Here is a 20,601-nt window from a genome sequence, read left to right on the forward strand (position 1 = left end):
ATGTTTAAAGTGGACTATCGAAATAAAGTGTTATCGGACCAAGTAGCAGGGCCCATGGTATGTCATAGATGTCTGAATTAGAATGGAAATTTTGTGGTCTCAGCCTAATCGCTTTCTCAACAAAGAATGTTAAAAAAAAATTCACGTGTAGTTTCAGACACATCTATAAAAAATATTTACCACTGGATTTAAGACAGAATCAACAGAAGAATATAGTATTCTAGGACTATGGCAATTGTTATTTATAATCTCTGACAAATATTTAGCTTTTGCAACCTTGATTGCTTTCTGAAATACTGAGAGAGATTCCCTCATAAGTTCATAGGAAACCTGCAACCTAGTCTTATGCCATTTGCGTTCATACCTCCTACAAGTTTTTCTGAGTGAGCGAATCGAGTCATTTAACCACGGTTGAGGTTTTGAACGGTTGAAGATGTTCAGACAGGTATTGTTAAAAGAACAGAGGTACTCATCAGCATTTTGTATTCTGGGCGTTGAATCCGTTAAGGCAGGGAAATGAGCTGCTCCATAAGATGAAGCGAACTCCTCAGCAGCATTCGCTGCGAAGTGACGTGTCCATCGGACTGGTGGGACAGTAATATCAGATCGACCACGAAAGGTGGCATTAAATAAAACAGATTTGTGGTCAGAAAAGCCATTGTCACAAACTTCAATGTCCGAAATAAGAAAGCCATGAGTAAAAACCAGAGTGTGACCTTTGATGTGCGTGGATCCCTGCACCCACTGCGTAAAATTCAGTAAGTAAGGTTACAGAAATCGCTGGAGAGTGACTTTGTGGGGCAACAAATAAGAATATTAAAATCACCCAGTAACAGAATATTTTCAAACTTTGTTACTATACCCTCCAGAAAATCTGCAAACTCATTTAAAAACACACTGTTTGACTGTGGACCGTTTGTAACATTTGAAGCTCAAAACTATCATATGCCTCAGGTGGAATGATTTGGCCATGGAAATTGTCCTTGACAACTGCCGCTAGACCCCCTCTGCGACCAGACATCCGAGGGGTGCTAATAAAAGTACATTTTGGGGGGACGAGGTCAGTAAACGGACTTAGATCGCCCTCTTTTGTCCAAGCTTTGGTCATGAAGAGAAAGTCCAGATTATGTGAAGTAAAATAGTCATGTAAAATAAAAATCTTATTAAGCAACGATCAAACATTTAGCAATGCCATCCTTAGATGCGAAGATCCTCAAACAGGTTCTATTCCACAGTTGAGCGAGCGAAGAAGTTGCGCATTCACTCCGTGACCATTGCGTCGTGTCTGGGAAAAAGAGTACTGCAAAGGCATATCGAAAACCCCAGGAATAATAGGACGAATCCATCGATAAGAAACCTCCTGAATGCGCCAAACAGCACGGTAGCCGCGATACCCCAAAGTAGCAATTGCAAGACCGCTTCGGTTGCCAATTTGTGCCAATGAGACCACTACTCATGTCATGTGTAGCCTGGTCAACAGATTTACATATTGATCAATAATATAAAATATACAAGTATTTGATAATAATTAATAATTGACGTGAGTAGTTAAAAATATATAGTTTGGGTGAGCTGTTTCACTCTTATTTTCTGTTCAGGGTCTTATGTTCTGTTACCCCAGCTATAAAACATGATTTGAGATGTACATTCAGTTTCTGTCTGGTGTTGAGGTTACAATTGACTCAAAACTATATTCTACTGAATCCCAAAGAAGTGTACAAACACACACACACACACACACACACACACACACACACACACAACCAAGTCTATGTAAAGTCAAACACAAGGGTTATGGAATATGATTTTGCAACAGTGCAAAGGTGAATACAGAACTTTTGTTTCTGGGAATGTGCTTGGGGTGTAGACTTAGACTGCAAAGGCCTCAATATTTTTATTCAAAAACAGGATCTGTTCCAGTGTGTTGGGGTTCAGTTGGTTCTTTGTTTTGCTGATTACTTCTCCAGCCTTGGAGAATACTCTCTCACATGGGACAGAAGATGCAGGTGTACACAAGTAGTGTTTAGCCAGGTCATGACCATTCTGAATACTGTCTGGACCATTATTCAAGTGGATCAACACAACGTGGCAGAATGGGATCCTCAAGGTACTTCCACTGTATCATTTGCAGTGGCACTGTTGGTAGCTGCGGTGCACTTGTCCAGGGTTTTTCTTAGGTCTACCTCTACCATGTTTGATGATGAGCTTGTGGGTGTTGCTGAAGACCCTGCTGAGCTCCCTGGTGTTGGTTGAGCCTGTGGTGCTGGTGTTTGTGATGACCTCTCAGGTCTAGAGGCTTTGATGATTGCTGCACATTGTTAAATTAGATTTTTTACCGCATGCTGGGCACATGTGTCACTACGAAAATCCACCATTTTAAAACGTGGGTGTTGCCAGAGCAAGGCAGCTCTTTTGCTCATGAGTGATAAACCTCTCATTCAGTTGTTTGGGCAGGTATGCAGCCAGTCGTGAGCCCATATCTGATGTTTTTTTGGTACTCATATCTCAAATTAATGTTTTCAACATTCTGATCATTGGGATCACCTTGGATCCTGACACCTTTCTCTCCTCAGACATTTCCCCCGTGGCTTGGTGGAAAGGCTCAAGAATCCCAAGGCACTGATTCATAGAATCAGTATCATAGAATACTCCTCATGTGTGAATGGTGACAGCTTGGATTCCATCTTGTTTCCACTTCCTGAATTGGGAAGTTGAGGCCTACCTATCTGGTGCTAGAACTGTGACAGCATGTCCTTGGCTGTGGTGCTGGATCTGAAGTGAACCAAGATCTTGTGCCCTCGGGTACGGAGGACTTCTAACTCAGGGAATCAATGAATCAATGGCTTTATTCACCACCAAGTTGAGACCATGGGAGAAGCAGTGTGCATGGCGGATTTCTTAAAGTTTTAACACAAGCCTACCATAATGATAATGATAAGAAGAAGACGAAAAAGAATTATTATTGCATCAGCCTACCTTAGTAGGGGATTCCATATTAAAATGCTCCCAAACTATGGATCGGCCTCTCTTTCTCAAAATATTTGTTTGCATCTTGACTTTCTACTGACAGCCCTCTCGGGATAATCATTTCCCTTTTATGCATCAGGTGGGGTTGCGAAGCGCCAATTATTTTAAACCTAAGCTTTGGAAACTATGTCGTCACATCGGAGCCCCGGTATCAACCATCCCAACACTGGTTTTACAAGTTGTGTTGTTACAAAGAGTGGATAATTAGTCATGTAAGCAAGCTAGCATGCTTTTTGAGTTTACAGCAGCAGCAACAGTAAATACACATTTAAAGTTATGTTTTACAAGTTGCGTATCATGAAAGGAGTAAACAATTAAGCAAAGCTAGCCTGACAATATGCAAGCTTAAAGTTCGCATGAGTCCCCCTGTAGTCAATAATTTTATCCTTTAAAACTCATCTTTGATCACCAAAATTACATTATTAAAAGTTTTCTCCTGTGAAAAAAAAATCATGCATTAAAATAGCTTGATTGTAACTCTACACCCTTGCTTTATTTAGTATACGAGGAACCATGAAAATGCAAATTAGCCCCGTCTCCACTCACTCACACCAGCTCAGAGATCCACTCGGTCAACTTACTGAGGTAAAGGCTGCACAATGGAACCGCTCTTTACAAGGGGGGATATAACGGTAAATAATATGATTTGCCTTTTGCTTGACTACGTTATCAACCAGCTAATAATGTGTTGGTAATGTTACACAAACCATGTTCCAATTCAGAGTCAGACAGCTTACTTTTACATTTACATTTAATTATTTAGCAGACGCTTTTGTCCAAAATGACTTACAAATTAGGAGAGCAATAGAAGCAATCAAACTAACAATAGGGCGGCAATATGCAAATGCTGTGACCAGTCCCATTTAGTTTAGCAAGGTACACGTAGCAAGGTGTGTGTGTATTTTTTAATAGACATAGAACAGTAAATGTTAGTATTAATAGGTCATGTTGCCGAAAGAGATGCGTCTTCAGCAGTTTTTTTTGAAAATGGCTAAAGACTCAGTAGCTCAGGTTGAGTTTGGCAGGTCATTCCACCAGCAGGGAACAGTCCAGGTAAAGGTTCATGAAAGTGATTTTGTGCCTCTTTGAGATGGCACCCCAAGCCACCGTTCACTTGCAGAATGCAAACTTCTGGAGGGCACATAGGTCTGAAGTAGTGAGTTTAGGTATAGGGTTTCAGAGCAAGTGGTTGTTCTGTAGGTAAACATCAGTGCCTTGAATATGATGTGAGCAGCGATTGGCAACTAGTGCAAGTTTATGAGGAGAGGTGTGACGCACATTCTCTTCAGGCACGTTTAAGACCACTCTTGCTGCAGTATTCTGGATCAGTTGCAGAGGTTTGACAGTGCATGCTGGAAGGCTTTCCAAGAGAGTATTATAATAGTCCAGACTGGTTTGAACAAGAGCTTGGAGCAAGAGTTGTGTAGCATGCACTGATAGGAAGGACCTGTTCCTTCAAATGTTGAATGTGACAAATCTGCAGGACGGGGCAATTCTAGCAATGTGGTCTGTGAAGTTCAACTGATCATCAATCACAACTCCAGGGTTTCTGGCTGTCCTGGATGGAGTTATGGCTGACGAAGCTAGCTGAATGGAGAAGTTGTGATGGAGTGTTGGGTTGGCCGGGGTCGTAGGGTTTAGTTGAAGGTAGTTGTCTTTCAATTAGCAAGAAATGTCTGTCAGGCAGGCTGAGGTGCGAGCAGCTACTGTCGGAAGCTCTGGTTGGAATGAGAGGTAGAGCTGTGTGTCGTCAGCATAGCAGTGATAGGAAAAAAAGTTTTTCTAAATGACAGATCCTAGTGATGACATGTAGATGGAGAAGAGAAGTGTTCCAAACCCTGAGGCACCCCACCGTTCCACGACACCCTGAAGGACCTACCTGAGAGGTAAGACTTGAACCATTGTAGTGCGGTTCCTGAGATGCCCTTTGTCTTGAGGGTTGACAGGAGGGATCTGGTGGTTAACTGTGTCAAAAGCAGCAGACAGATCCAGCAAGATGAGTACTGAGGATTTGGAAGCTGCTCTTGCCAGTATCAGAGCTTCAATAACCGAAAACAGGGCAGTCGCCGTTGAGTGTTGAACCCAGACTGGTTGTTGTCCAGGAGGTTGTTCTGTGCAAGAAAGATAAAGACTTGGTTGAAGACAACTCGTGGAAGAAGGGATACCAGTCTGTAATTTTCTAGATGTGCTGGATTTAGAGTGGGTTTCTTAAGCAGTGGGGTTGCCCGAGCCTGCTTAAATACTGTGGGAAAACTACACCTGTGAAGAGAGGTGTTGATGATATGAGTAAGTGCGGGTACGACTGAAGAAGAAATGGCTTAAAGGAGATGAGTGGGGATATGATCAAGTGGAGAGGTAATAGGGAGATTGGAAAGGATGAGTTTTGAGACTTCTGCCTCCAAGAGTGGAGAGAAGCCAGAATGTATGTGTTAGCTGTTAAGATGCGCGTGTCAAAATATGGTGTGGAAAATTTTTCGCTTATGGTGTTGGTTTTATTTTATAAAGAATGTGGCAAAGTCGTCAGCTGTTAGGGTTGATCATGGAGGAGGAGGAGGGTTGAGAAGACAGAAGGTTTTGAAAAGTATGCGAGAATCAGAGGAATTGTTAGTTTTTTTGTGCTAGTAATTAATTTTAACAGTAGATACATCAGCAGAGAAGGAAGAGAAGAGGGATTGATATAAACCAAGGTCACTGGGATCTTTCGATTTGTGCCACTTCCTCTCTGCAGCCCTGAGCTTAGAACAGGGGTGCCCAATCATGCTCCTTCCGATCGACTGTCCTGCACAGTTCATCTCCAACCCTAATCAAACATACCTGCCTTTAATTTTCAAGTGATCCTGAAGACCTTAATTAGTTGCTTCAGGTGTGTTTGATTAGGGTTGGAGATGAACTGTGCAGGACAGTCGATCGACAGGAGCAGGACAGGATTGGGCACCCCGGCTTAGAACAATACTCGTGGAGAACATCAGATAATCAGGGGGCAGAGGGGGTGGCACGGGCTGGCCTGGATGAAAGAAGGCATAAGTTGTATAAGAACGATGTTAGAGTGGAGAAAATAGTATCAGTTGCACTGTTAGAATCTAGTGATGAGAGCTGATTAGGGGGAGGAAGTGTGGATGAGACCAAAAAGGATAGGCGGGAGGTTGAGAGTAAGTGTAGGTTACGCCAAAAGGTGACCTGATAAGGAGTGTGTGTTGTGTCAGGTGTCAGATTGAGATTAAGCTTGAGGATGAAGTGATCTGAGGTGTGCAGTGGAGTGACCAGCAGTCAGTGGAGCTGTAGCGCATGTAAATAAGGCCCATGTGGTTACCTGATTTGTGAGTGGCCGCAGTAGATACTCGCATGAAGTCAGAGGAGACAAGCAGAGTGTGGAAATCAGCAGCCTTGTGTTTTCCCAGGTGGATGTTGATGTTTCTAAGAACTACCAGAGGTGTGCCATCCTCAGGGAAGGATGAGAGTAACACATCCAACTCCTCCAAGAAATTACCAATCTCACCTGGGGAACGATAAACAACTACAAAATGGATTTTAATAGGACTTGTAGTGAACTTTTTCCTTGTAGAAAAGTTAGAAGCTCAGACCAGGAGACGGAGGAAGTTTTCCAAGCAGAAGTTATTTTATTGCTTGTCGCTGCAGTCATACCAACATCGTCTGACTTCTTGAGTCAAACATTGTAATATATATACATTATAAGAGGGAGGGATTACATTGTGATGGTGGAAACTCATATACAGGTTTAGGAACCTGTATTAAAAGAGAGAGGGAAAAAAACCTATTCAAACCCTGAGACTCCAGAACAGGAATGACAGGACTCTCTCTTGCTAAGACAAAAGCTTGCGAGAGTCTCCAAGAGTTTCACTAACATGTTTCATTTAACTTACAATAGAAAGAAAACCCGTCTGACAGCTGTATATAGAGACACAGAATAAGACAGGACTTTCGTGCTCCACAGCTGAATGCTAAATTCAATTTACAGAACTTTCTCAGTTTATATATGATAGTATTAGAAGTTAAATTAAACATTTGACAAAGTTGTATTCCTTCAATTCCCCCTTTGGGAGTTCTAAATAACTCCCACACTATATACAAATTTAAACAATTAAAAATTCATTCTTGCAACTTGGGATAGTTACAGGCACATAATGCACTCTGTGTTTGCTTTTCTGTAATTGCATGCTGACACAGAAAACAAACATGCAATCAGGGTTTGTGAAGTTCTTACGGATAATAGTCTTTTCTGGTAGGAACTGTGATTTTCTTGTGAGAAGCGTGATTCATATGTTGAATAAAACACTTGATACTGTGGACGCATAGATAGTATGCCAGTAGAACAAACAACAACATAATTGCTATTTCCTTTATCCACAGCCAGGGTTTACCAATCAAGTTTCCGAACCATGAAGACTTATCTTCAGTCATCTGGTGTAATTTTGCTGAAAGATCAAGAATGTCTTGTTGGATTTTGTTCAAGTTCTCTGTTGGATCCATTAACCCGGTGCAGCACTCAGGTCCGATGATGGTGCAGGCTCCTCCTTGAGTTGCTAGAATGTAATCCAAGGCCACTCTGTTCTGTAAGATCATTATCTTGTGCGAAGCGAGAGTGTCTGTGATGTTACCAAGGGCCAAAGCCGTATCATTGGCCAATTTCTGTACAGAATTTGATAAGCTTCTGACTTGATCAAGGGCTTGCATGACACCATAAGATGGTATTAATGCTCCAAGAGTTCTTGACCACCATGTTTGTGCACAATTGAGTCCTGGAATGCAGCCATCTGCTTCGTTAGTGGTAGGAGCTGAATTTTGTAATTGTGGGGAGCTTGGGGTGGAGTGTGTATTTTCTCTGATAGCTGGTAGAACATAAACCAGATGGCACCTTCCGTTGAATTGGCTGGGGAGGATGCTGTAGACAGAAGTTCCACATAACCAAAAAGTGTCAGTTGGTGGAGAGATCATACACAACTGATTTGTTGCAAAAAAATTGGGTAGGGATGGGTTTCTGGAGAAACACTCTAAGTCATTTTCCTCTTTCTTATCTGTGGTAGTAACGTACACATGGGATTCTGTTCCTCTTTCAATCACAAAGCCGCAACGTTCACGAGGAATTTCACCCAGTGGAGTCGATGCTGGAGCATAATTTTCCACGCACCAATAGAACATCATTGGCAGGAGTAGATCTGTCATGATGGGAGTAGCTGAAGTTAGGTTGCAGGATGGTAATCCTGGAATGCAACACAGAGAAGCGGGAGGAATTGTTATGTTGTGACATGTATCCTTGTTGTATAATCCACTGGTATGATGATTGAATAAGGTACACGTGTCACATTTGGAGATAGGGTGGGCCACCCATGGGATTCCCGCACCTACTGAATGTGCGTGTGGCATGCAAACGTTCTTCCCAGCAAAAAAGGCATTTCTTGACATATTCATCAGCTCTAAGAATATGTTGTTTCTGGAGTCCACACTTTGTGCGATGTCTATGATGCTTAGTAGAACGACAATCTTGATCATGTTGATGGATGACTGAAGGTTTCGTATGTGAGTCTCTGCGTTGTGTATTTTTTTTTCTTTCGTGATAGTTGGTTCGGCAGTGAGTCTAGTTGTTTTCTGGAGGTTGTGGCTTCATACGCAGGTGAGGAGGTTGGTGCATATGGGTCCCAGACAGTCATCAATGGTATCTGCACAGAGCAAGAAAGAAAAACAAAAGACAGTAGAGCAGTATTTGTTCAAACACTAGGTTTGTGAACTTTTTCTGAGTCTGCTAGACAGTGGAGCAGTATTTGTTCAAACACTAGGGTTGTAAACTTTTCTGAGTCTGCTATTGTTGTTCCCTCTTTCCCTATTTCTTAAACCTTTGACAACTAAGGAACAGTGAGGTAAGGATGGACTAGGATAGGGCCTATGAGGGAAGTCTTCAGCCCAGGGTTAACCCCGCCGAAGCCTGTTGCATTCGGTTCTTCCCGGGGCTCCACACTGGTTCCGTGTCCTAACCTATCCCTGTTGGTGGGGGAACAACCTTACAGTGTGTACAATGAGTCCAGGTTTTCCTTCCCTGACACAATACTGCAGCTGCTGTTATCAACATCACTTGATGTGGCCCATGCCACTTAGGTTCTAACGGCTTGTTTCTGAATGACTTTATCATGACCCATTGACCTGGGATGATTGTGTGTCCACCTTCTGGTGGAGTCTGCCAACATGACTCAACTCTCCCTCTGGCACTCTGTACCGCCTTTGTTAGGTTTTCACTGTAAGCAATCAGGGCATCTGAGGCAATGTGTACATCAGCATTTCTAAGATCAATCACACCTGGCATCTGCATGAGGCGTCCAGTAATAATCTCATGAGGGCTCAGTCCTACTGTTCTGTTAGGTGATGCTCTCATACTACACAGTACTGCTGGCAGTGCTTCGACCCATGGTACCCCTTCCTGATGCATTTTGCTTAGTCTGGTTTTGATTGTTCTGTTCGATCGTTCAACCTGTCCTGATGCTTGTGGCCTGTATGGGCAGTGAAGGTTCCACTTAATCTGCAACATTCTAGACACTTCCTTGACTATCTGTCCTGTGAAGTGTGTACCTTGATCTGAGTCAATGCAATCTGGTAATCCCCATCTGGGAATGAAATCAGTGACAAGACATTTAGCAGTATGTGGAGCTGTAGCACGCCCTGTTGGATAAGCTTCTACCCATCTTGAGAACGTATCTATTACTACCAAAACATCAGTTTTTCCCTTACAACGAGGCAATGATATGTAATCAACTTGCAGGTGACGAAATGGTCCTGGTGGAGCTGCGGTATGTGCTGCTGGTGTAGTGGCTGCTGGTATATCATTATTCTTCTGACATGTAACACACCTCTTGGCTGTTTCTGTGGCTACATTTCTGAATTTTGGATTCCACCACTGATTTGAGAACCTGTGATTCATCGTTGCTGGACCACTGTGACCTAAACTGTGTATTTGTTGAGCCAAATATGGCAGCAGTGATTCGGGAGCGACATACTTTCCCCCTTTGGTCCAGCAACCAGATGAATCCACTGTGGCTCCTTTGTCTAACCATGTCCATGCTTCATACAGAGGAACGTCTTTGTACAGATCAATTATTGATTCAGGAGGCATAATTGTCTTCTGTGCTGCACTACCTGAACACACTTGTACAGTTGCATAGAAACAAGCCTGTTTAGCTGCCATATCAGCAAGAGCATTACCTTTAGCTTCCGTAGTATTAGTTGTGAGATGTGCTTTCACTTTGATCACTGCTAATTTCTTTGGAAGTTTCATGGAAAACATTAGATCTTTCACTAATTCAGCATGCTTAATGGGGGATCCAGCAGAAGTTAGAAACTGTCTGGTTTGCCAAATGACACCAAAATCATGAATTACCCCAAAAGCATATCTGGAATCTGTGTAGGTATTAGCAACTGATCCTGAAGCTAGCGTGCATGCTCTTGTTAGGGCTACTAGTTCTGCAGCTTGAGCTGAAAAATTATCTGGAAGACGTCCTGAAGCTAACACTTCTGTAGTGGACGTTACTGCATAACCTGCTCGTCTGTTACCTTCAATTACTTGAGCTGAACCGTCAACAAACAACTCAAATTCTGAATTCTCTATGGCAGTTTCTTTTACAACACTCGTAGGTGTATATGTAAGCGTAACACAATCGTGAGTCCTTTCTCCTTCCTCCTCTAACAAAACTTCAGTCATAGCAGACATCATACATGAGGACGGATTCGTGACAGGTGCACGCTGTAAGACAATATTCGGGGCTGTGAGAGTTGCTAACCAATTTCCCCAGCGAGAGGAAGTGACAGAAGTGACTTTTGCTTGATTCATTAATGCGGACACTGCGTGTGGACATCTTACGTTTACAGACTGTCCTAACACCATTCCTGATGAAGCCTGAAGCGCTAGATGCACTGCCTGTACTGCTCTGAGGCATGGGCCCATACCTTGAGCTACTATGTCAAGTTTACCAGAATAATAATGAATTGGGCGTAAACTGCCCCCATGATCTTGCATTAGACATGCAGTCATGAAGCTTAAATGTTCATGGACATAAAGCACAAATGGTCTATCAGTTTGGGCAATTCCTAATGCTGGTGCTTGACATAGTGCTTTCTTCAAATCATTGAACGCTTTGAGGTGACATTCTTCCATACAAACAGTATCAGAATCTTTACCATGGCCTTTCAACAAGTCATAGAGCGGCTGTGCAATTGAGGCATAGTCTTCAATCCAAGGTCTACAGTAACCTGCTGTTCCTAAAAATGATCGGAGTGTTTTAATGGTAGTAGGCGGGGGTATGGCTTTGACTGAAGCCGCTCGATCCTGTGTAATGGATCTATTTCCTGCACCAATTGTTTGACCCAGAAATGTGACTTGCTTTTTAGCAATTTGAGCTTTGTGAAAGCTGCATTTGTGTCCTTTCTTATGCAAATAGTCCAACAATGATGCCAATTCAGTTTGATGTACCTCGTGATCTGTTGAGGCAATCAAAATATCATCGACATTTTGGATCATAGTGGACTGTTTTACCGGACATTCTGGGTCACACAAATCACGTCTGACAGCCTGATGGTATATGGTTGGGGAGTTTTGAAATCCCTGTGGCAAACGTGTCCACTGGTATTGCTCATAGTCAACTGTGAAAGCTAACCATGGCTGGCTGTCAAGTGCAACGTTACAGAAAAGAATCCATTAGACATATCAATTACTGAAAAGATCTTACTCTCTAATGGTATGCCATTACAAATTGTGGAAGGATCTGCCACTAGAGGGGTGATTTTATTAATATTTTTATTGGCTACTCTGTAGTCTATTGTAAGTCTCCATGTCCCATTGGATTTCTTGATGGGCCATATGGGCGAGTTACAGGAACTATTGGTTTTAACTAGCACTCCCTGCATCAGCAACTTTTCTACAATAGGTTTGATCCCCTGTATAGCTTCCTTATTGATCGGATATTGTTTGGTGACCGGAGGTGGAGTCCCCGTCAATTTTATTGGTTCTACACCTGTCAACAAACCACAATCATCCTTGTCTTTAGCCCAAATTGGATGATTCTGTAAGAAAGCATACTCTTGAGGGATTACATTATTGGTAGAAACTTGTGCTGAGGAAATTTGAATGCTAGCAGATTCTGAGGACATGTCTAAAGTTAGATGTACCTGTCTCAGGAGATCCATGCCTAAAATTGCACCTGTGTTTAATGGAGCACATAGCAGTTTTGTAGTCAGAGTTTTATGGCCAAATTGTACCTCTATGGGCGGGGTTTCATACAAAACAGAATCTTCACCTACTACATCAGTTAAAGAAAGTTTGGTTTTCTTGTACGGTATGTCTAAACCTTTAGCCAATTTTGTTGGAATTATTGTAATCTCTGCACCTGTATCAAGCAAAAAATCAATTTCTTTCTCTTGTATGCTACCTTTCACAAAAATTCTTTTGTCATTATGATGGATTACAGGTGAAAGGTAGCTACTCACAGCACAGAATTATGCATAGCATTACTTTTTGTATCTTGCAACTTCTTCCTACACTCTTTCTCCCAATGTCCTAATTTTCCACAGTAGTGGCATTTGCCTTCTTTTTTAGACCACCTGTTTACTGGTGGCGTTGTGCTAAATGTAGCTGCTGCTGCTACTCTCACTTTGGCTTTAACATCAGCATCTCTTTCCCATGCTGCCAAACTGTCTAAGTTACTTCTGAGAGTTCTGTTAGACCAAGCTATATCTAGGAATGGCAAAGCTAATCTGTATTCAGCAACAAGACCATCTGACCAGATACGAATCAGTGGTCCTTTGTCATCAAGCACACTTTCAGAGTCATCCACTATTCCACTGTACGTTACAGCTGACTGACAAAACCTCTCAGTATATTCGCACACATTTTCATCTTTCTTTTGTACACAGATAGTAATTCTAGACCAATCTATTTTGGGCCCTAAGATATTCTTTAGGATTTTCAAAACACCTTCTCTCATATCACTTCTACTGGCATGTTGTAGTTCAGAAGTCACGGCAGATTCAAAACTGTTGAATTCAGTTTCAGTTAAAATTTGTGACATTAACTGTGTGACCATATAGACGCATTTTGCTGATTAATATTCTTCTAAATTCAGAAAACTGTTTACGTGCTGAAGGTAGGCTCTGGGACAGTCGCTCTATGTCTTTAGGTCCAAGTGCTTTTGCAACTGTTTGGATTTGGACAACAGAAGAGTTGAGAGGAACACTTTCAGTTCCCTCAATTCCCTGCGATCTCTTTCTAGCACCACACACATTCACTGAATTTACAGGCACATCAGTTACTGGGCGGAGAGCCGCATCTGTTTCAAAGAACGCTCGTAAGTCAGGGTAAATGTTATCCGGCTGACTAACTTCTTCTACATAATTTTTTTCTATAGGTTTGTTGCGGTTCAATTTCTTAGTCAAAGAAGAAATTCTAGCACGTAGCTCTTTGTTCTCTTTTTCTACTTCTGAGTTATGCTGAGACTGTTGTGTAGCTACTGCTAAAACAAATTCTCTGTGACAACAGATAATTGCTTCCACATTGTTCTTGCGAACACTTGCTCATAGAACCTTTTTACACTCTTCTACAGACCAAATCTTATCTGGATGAATCTCATATTTCTGTGTTAGTTCTTGTCTAACTTTTTCAGTGACTATTAGATCCATCTGTTCTCCTAACAGTGTTTTAAATTCGCTATCTGACCACAAAGGAGTAGCAAGACCACCTTGTTCCGTTGTTGGAACCAGCCGAGCATTTTTTCTAACCATTTTGTGATGTTTCTTTATCACACAATCAAAAACACTAAAACTTCTCTGATCAACAGAGGGTACACTTGTTAACACAAATCAACTATTGTTAAACTTCCTTGTTACCAACACATCACAAACTATTAGTATGTTACGCTAATCTTCCCTAAAAGAAAAATGCAAAGGATATTTCACCTTCTTAACTTTTAGAGGATAAAACAAACAAAAACACTAAATCTTCTCTGCTCAAAAGAGGCTACACTCGATAACACCGTTAACCTTCCTTGCCCAGAGCAAAGGGTAACACACAAAATATTAGCACGCTACGCTAATCTTCTCTAAAAGGAAATGTAAAGGATCTTTCACCTTCCTAACTTTTAGAGGATAAACACATCCCTGTTTGAACAGAGGTTCACCAATATTAACACGTAATGTTAACCTTCCCTAACTTTAGAGGATACCTTCTCTTGCAACGTAGAGGCTATACTTTCATCTTTAAAATAAACTTTTAAAGGGTAACTTTGTTAGCCAGACACTGCAGCTGTCTGATAACTGTTCTCTGACGGCGCAGAGGATTGTACTGGTCTTCAGTGGTTCTTTGAATAGAGTGAAACTCACCAAATCGTTGTTTATACGGAAAGGATTCCGTCTGGAACTCAGTCAAAAAAAGTTTGTTCTTTGTTGAGCTTTGAAGTTTCAGGATTCAGTTCTGGAACTCAGTCTTTGTTGAGTGGAGATTTCAGTTCTGGAACTCAGTCTTTGTTGAGTGGAGATTTCAGTTCTGGAACTCAGTCTTTGTTTAGTGGAGATTTCAGTTCTGGATTCAGGTAAGATTCTCTCTGGAATGCAGTCAGATCTTTGAGCTTGAATTCCAATCTGGATTCAGGTGAAGTTAATTATATCCGGGTCACGGCACCATCTGTAGTGAACTTTTTCCTTGTAGAAAAGTTAGAAGCTCAGACCAGGAGACGGAGGACGTTTTCCAAGCAGAAGTTCTTTTATTGCTTGTCGCTGCAGTCATACCAACATCGTCTGACTTCTTGAGTCAAACATTGTAATATATATACATTATAAGAGGGAGGGATTACATTGTGATGGTGGAAACTCATATACAGGTTTAGGAACCTGTATAAAAGAGAGAGGGAAAAAAGCCTATTCAAACCCTGAGACTCCAGAACAGGAATGACAGGACTCTCTCTTGCTAAGACAAAAGCTCGCGAGAGTCTCCAAGAGTTTCACTAACATGTTTCATTTAACTTACAATAGAAAGAAAACCCGTCTGACAGCTGTATATAGAGACACAGAATAAGACAGGACTTTCGTGCTCCACAGCTGAATGCTAAATTCAATTTACAGAACTTTCTCAGTTTATATATGATAGTATTAGAAGTTAAATTAAACATTTGACAAAGTTGTATTCCTTCAGACTGGTGATAGTAATTGCATGCAAATCAAATGAGCTGTTGTCACACAGTGACACAGTGACCAGTACCTTGACCTCTCCCAGTCAGACGAGGGCTGTGTGAAAAAGTGAAGTTTGTGGAGAAGGCTGCAGGTGTGGCAGTGTCCTCTGGTCTGATCCAGGTCTCAGTCAGGGTCATGAGGCTGAGACTTGAATAGTAATAGATGTAATGTAGTCTGATTTGCAGCAGGCTGGCAATTACAGAGACCAAAAGAAAAAGTAATGTACTAGAATCACAGGGAAAGTACAGAGTTTGTTAGGATGGGGCTACATTCTACGTGAGACATGATTTACGAGTGTTAGTAATAGTAGCGATTTGGAAGCACTTAGTGAGAAACAGGTCAAAAGAACAAGCAGATGAGAACAAGCTGTATAAAAGGAAAGAAAAACAATACTCAAGTGCCTTGTTTTTGCTCATTGGAGTCACGCAGGGAGAGTCGCTGGTCTTTACATGAGGGCTGTTTATACCAGGACTGGGGAATTTCTCTCACTGGAGCAGACTGGGGAATTTCTTTCACTGGAGCGAACTGGGGAATTTCTTACACTGGAGAAAATTCGGGAATTTCTCTTACAATCTCTGGAGTAGATTTGGGGGTTTCACTCCCTGGAGTGGATACGCCACACCTTAACTTGGTTTAGTTAGTTAGTTAAACGGTCAGAGTCATCTGTTTGACGGATAAAAATATTTTTATTAGCTGCATTCTTGTTTTCTGTAGTGTTTTAGCGAATGTATCTACCGGTATTTTGCTGCACACTGTGTTTCTGCTACTGTTGTTAAAATAACCACACCATCTGCAGCTCTTAGTGTGGCGCTTTACGTTTTTAGCGAGTGAGAGAGAGAGAAGCAACGAGCACAGAGCAGAAAGGGCATGAATGAAGCAATTTTGGTTCCAAAATATCATTGTGGTGTGTACCGCCCCGTTGTTTTGACGCACTACTTACTTTAATCTGTAGAAATGGTAAAATTGGGATTGGGACAGTGGTCTGCCATTGGAATAAAACTGCCATAGAGCCATAAGTTTCTACATGGAAAAAGTAAAAACACTTGCTGTGAGTGTTCTCAATTGTAATAAGCGAGAACACAGAGGCACACACTGATGAAACAGCATTGTGTTGCACTCTAAGGTCTGAGCAGCGATGGTGCGGACAAGTCCTTACGTTTCATTAGTGCATGATTCATTCATAGCGCTAGTGCCGTGCTCACACAGCAACTAGGAGGGTAGCACTAGTGCCATCAGCAAATGAATTGGTGTGATTTTATGTGGGCTTCAGACAATTATCACACCTGGAGGTTGTTTCCATAGTATCAGCTACTGACAGCATCAAATAAATGTATTAAAGGAAATAAACTGATGAGATAGCAAACAGAGCTCTGTCCTATGAACTGTGCAGACATCAAAAATGTTTTCAGCACTCTCAGTTGCTATATGGGTTAATTTCTGAAAACGTAAAGCTATGTTTGGTGTGCACAATAGTGTAACAATACAGTTAAACACCATTGCTACTGTCAAGCATAGTGGTGAAAAGATAAATTCAAGATCCTATTAACATAGAAATAAATAGGCAATAGAAGCGAGTCATTTTAGGGAAAACTAATGATCCAAAGCACATAGCAAACGATTCATGAAGGCATGTGAAAAAAAATAATATTGGTATTTTGTAATGATCCAGCCAAGCCCAGACATAAAGACTTTAGGGTAGGGCTGCATCTAACCATTATTTTTGTTGTTGATTAATCTATTGATTCGTTTTTCAATTAGTTGACCAATCTAACTGTGCGTTCACACCAGATACGAATTGAGCGTCAAATTCGCGCCTGCTGCGTCTAGTTATACGCGTGTACACTTTGAATCCATTCGCGCATCAAGAGCGAAATTTACGCGCGTCACGTGCGTCGGAGGCGAAATCTGTTGGCAGCCATCTTTTTACAAGACGGCTAATGTTGATCGAGCATTCATCGAGAGAGTCACCGCTCTGTATTTGCTCTGGAGAGCAGAACAGCGGCATAGGGATCATCGTCGCCGTATTTGGGTCCACCAGACCCTTCAGAGGTAAACCCAGTTTGGCGAGTTTCACCATTTGCTCCATGAGCAATGCCTGGATGACGGCCACTTTCAGCGGTACTTCCGCCTGTCCCGCGCGACCAGTTTGATGACCTGTCGTCAAGCTGGCTCCTGAATGGTTAACACGGCGCAAATTGAAGCAGAAGTTCAGATTTTTCAACTCGGGCGGCAGACGCGAATTCGCGTCAAACGCGTGAATGCACAAAATAAATAATTCGCGCATAACGCGCCAGACGCTCAATTGGCGCTATTCTACCGCGCCGCGCTCTACGCCTCATTCGCACCGCAGGAATTTTTTACGCACGTAACACGTCTTTGCATTGACTTAACTCTGGTACAAAACATCTTTTCGTAAGATTAATGTATTTTGTACGTTGTCCCTGGTAAATAAATAAAGTAAAAAAAAAAATCAAAAAAAATCACTCGTGCTAGACGCGCTAGACGCTCTATTCGCGTCTGGTGTGAACAAACCTTAACAATTATTTTTCCGATTAATCTAATGGTTATTTTTTGGATTATCTGATTCATGGCTAACGTTCCAATAAATAAAAAGTACAACTTCTACCATTAATATTTCAAACTTTTATTTTCAAACTTTTAATTTTCAAAAAAAAATACTTTGAAACGGTGACATCCTTTTGATGAAAGAAATCTTGCACACAGCTTTGCCTCTTCCTGAGAAATAATAGACACAAAAATAACATCAGTAACATCAGTAACATATTTAAACATGAAATCTATGAATGCAAACAATATATCAGTTGTAGTCGTCTGCATATTATTTTAACATGAAATCTATGAATGATGACAAATAATTGTATTTCAGAAAGGGTAGTGTATTCATGTAATTTTATTATGAAATATATGAACGCCGGAAGCATTTTAAACTTTATTTAAACTATTTATCATAAATCGATCACGAGTGTCTCAACAGGTAGATATATAGATAAACTCATCTTTCAGGCATTTGACCGACCGGGTTGACACTTCAGCGTGAGAAATCGGGGGTGTGGCGTGAGAGCGTGAGAATTGGGTCAATTGCGTGAGTCTCACGCTCAATGCGTGAGAGTTGGCAGCCCTGGGTATGGGTTTTAGCATATCATTAACAGCGAACTAGTAGTGGAGTCTCAAGAGAAGCCAGGTCATCCCGGTATATTTTTCTGTTGATATAAAAAGTCAGGTAGATTTAGCAATATATCGGTATAATATTATGATGTTATGATGAACTATGCCTTTCTCCACTGACATTGTGTTGTTCAAAGCGTTTCTAATGATTTTTAGAAGGCTAATCATATTAATCACATTATGTGTCCGACGATGTAAAGAGCGATACAGTTGCAGCGTTTACCTCAGTAACTTGACGGAGTGGATCTGTGAGCTGATGAGAGTGAGTGGAGACGGGGATAATTAGCATATTCATGGTTCCACGTGTACTAAATGAAGCAAGGGTTTCGAGTTACATTCATGCTATTTTAATGCATGAAGAATTTTTTTTTTTTACTGGAAAAAAAACTTTAAATATGTCGTTTTGGTGATCAAATATTGTTTTTAAAGGATAAAATGATTGACTACAGGGGGGTTTTTAAAAGAAATCTGGATGAATGTATTCACAGCACCTCCAAAGCATGGTGTCTGAAATTATAGAGTATTTTTAAATGTTTGCTTCTATGTAGTTTTCTAGACCAACTCTAATTTTTTTGCAGATGGCTACCCCAAGGAGGAGATTGTATACAAGTGGAAGCGCAGCTCTGTGGAAGTTGGAGACATCCGCTCCTGGCGTCTTTATCAATTCTCCTTTGTTGGCCTGAGGAATACCACTGAGGTTGTCAGGACTGTGTCAGGTAAAGTTTCAGGCTTACTTTGCATCTTTAATTCTTGTATGCGTTTTTGTCTTAAATGACTAAAATTTATGTTGCAAGTTGACAAGCCTCTATGGTGACTGGGAAGGGACCACTTAACTTCGTTTTGTCGTAGCCAAGACATATTAACTTATGGGAATGTGATATACCATGGCACCAATATCATTTATGTTAAGTTAACAACATCTTTATGTCGTTGCCACTCAATGTGAAGTTTTGGCCTCGTTCCAATGTTGAGGGAATGACATCTTTTTCTGTATGAAATTTGTGCATATACAGACCCGTCGCCAGACCTCAGTCTTAAGGGGGGCATATGAAATGTATTGGGGGGGCACAATTATTATTAGCCTACAGTATGTATAACTTATTTAATAATCATCTCTAGTCGCGCAGCACGTAATCATCATGTTAAACATATAACCAACAGCAATATGACCAGGTAGCCTAGCCTACACCACATTACACAGAAGCAATGTTATGAATATCCATAAAACACTTGACTACACAACATATTAGATTGACTACACTAACACTAGAAGCATCTCTCAAACATTGCATTTTAAAGCAGTCAACAGAGGGATATGCATTGCCATGACACACACACACACACACACACACACTTGCACAGATACTTTGAGTGGAGGCAGCGCTGTCCTCTCTCCAGTCCCAGTACAGCGAGAGGAAGCGTTTCTCCGAGCAGAAGCTCCTCATCAAAGTATCATTCCACTCGGAAGGAACTGAAGCGAGTAAGCCGGCGAAAACTCGTTTTGAAACAGCTTTCAAAAATGCACGGTAACTGCTGAGTGGCTTAGTTGTATGTCACGTACGTAGCCTACCGTTCTTTTGTAAGGCCGTGATAGGCTGTTGCAGTGTAGATTCCCATCAATCAAACTAAATCACACCATTGTTTCTTATATTTTTTAATATTTTAATGATAAAGAATGCAACATTAATGCAACACAAAATTAGCAACTATGAAAATATTAAAATTAAATTAAAATCAAATTATCTGTGCCTCAAGTGGGGGGGCACAAGCATTTTTTGGGGCGGGCCCGGCCCCCTATGGCCCTCCCATAGCGACGGGTCTGTGCATATACAAGCCCTTTAACTGCAACACTATTCATCCGGTGCAAATGAAATGAGTGAGTGAGGGGAGACAGGTTTGTGTGTCAACTCGCTGTCAAAGAGATGAGAGAGAGAAAGAGCAGCTGGTATTGTGTATCTATTCTGTGGAAAATGAGTATTGGAAGCATATCAGATATTTCAGTATTGATATGTATCCAAAAACCTATATTTTTGACAACACTACATTGCACTTAGTTTATTATTTTACATGTCTTTTGATAAGACTACAACTGAAAAAATTATATATTATATATAAAATTCAACCCTCACAAGTGGCTAGTAGGAGGGACTGCGTTAAACGCCACTTCTGAAT

The 20,601-nt window shown here is 41.3% G+C and overlaps 1 protein-coding gene across 4 annotated transcripts in view; it reads left to right on the top strand.

Moving 5' to 3' along the window:
- The window catches only part of gabrg2 (gamma-aminobutyric acid type A receptor subunit gamma2), a 135,329-nt gene that overhangs the window by 73,572 nt on the left and 41,156 nt on the right, over positions 1-20,601 (top strand). For all 4 annotated transcript variants that reach the window (XM_077224863.1, XM_077224864.1, XM_077224865.1 and 1 more), the window contains exon 6: positions 19,008-19,145. In XM_077224863.1, coding sequence (XP_077080978.1) covers positions 19,008-19,145 — 138 coding nt within the window. The remainder of the gene's footprint in view (positions 1-19,007; positions 19,146-20,601) is intronic.

This window comes from Siphateles boraxobius, unplaced genomic scaffold, assembly GCF_051911475.1.
Source record: "Siphateles boraxobius isolate OS27281-9 unplaced genomic scaffold, OSU_SipBor_1 92, whole genome shotgun sequence".
Taxonomy (NCBI): domain Eukaryota; kingdom Metazoa; phylum Chordata; class Actinopteri; order Cypriniformes; family Leuciscidae; genus Siphateles; species Siphateles boraxobius.